At 65.0% G+C, this 491-nt stretch overlaps 1 protein-coding gene across 1 annotated transcript in view; it reads right to left on the bottom strand.

The window, feature by feature from the left end:
* LOC119594312 overlaps positions 1-491 on the bottom strand; it is a 60,122-nt gene that overhangs the window by 797 nt on the left and 58,834 nt on the right. The window contains exon 6 of the mRNA XM_037943370.1: positions 384-466. Coding sequence (XP_037799298.1) covers positions 384-466 — 83 coding nt within the window. The remainder of the gene's footprint in view (positions 1-383; positions 467-491) is intronic.

The following is a 491-nucleotide window of genomic DNA, read 5'->3' as shown; positions in this document are numbered from 1 at the left end:
ATTTCCGGGTTCTCTCTTCCCCTTCTCTCTTCATCTCTCTCACTCCATCTCTCTTCTCTCCCTCCGCCCTCTCCTCCTACACTCATTCCCCCTCTCCCCTCCCCCCTCTTCCCACCCCCTTGTCCACCCTCTCCCCCACTTCCCACCCCCTTGTCCATCCCGGCACCCTCTCTCCCTTTCCTATTCATCCTCCCCCTTGCCCACCAGTCCCCCTCCGCCCTCTCTCCCCCTCGCCCACCAGCCCCCCTCCGCCCTCTCTCCCCCTCGCCCACCAGCCCCCCTCCGCCCTCTCTCCCCCTCGCCCACCAGCCCCCCTCCGCCCTCTCTCCCCCTCGCCCACCAGCCCCCCTCCGCCCTCTCTCCCCCTCGCCCACCTCACTTACCTAACGAGGCACTCAACTCGCCCGTAGTCAATGGGAAGCCCGAGGAAGTTGACTAGCCGCTCTGCCTCCTTCTCTAAGTCATGCTGAAAAGAGGGCAAAGGTTAGCCT

The sequence above is a fragment of the Penaeus monodon genome, chromosome 33, assembly GCF_015228065.2.
Source record: "Penaeus monodon isolate SGIC_2016 chromosome 33, NSTDA_Pmon_1, whole genome shotgun sequence".
Lineage (NCBI taxonomy): Eukaryota > Metazoa > Arthropoda > Malacostraca > Decapoda > Penaeidae > Penaeus > Penaeus monodon.
Note: the sequence above shows the minus strand (reverse complement) of the source record. Positions and strands in the feature narration are given on the sequence as shown.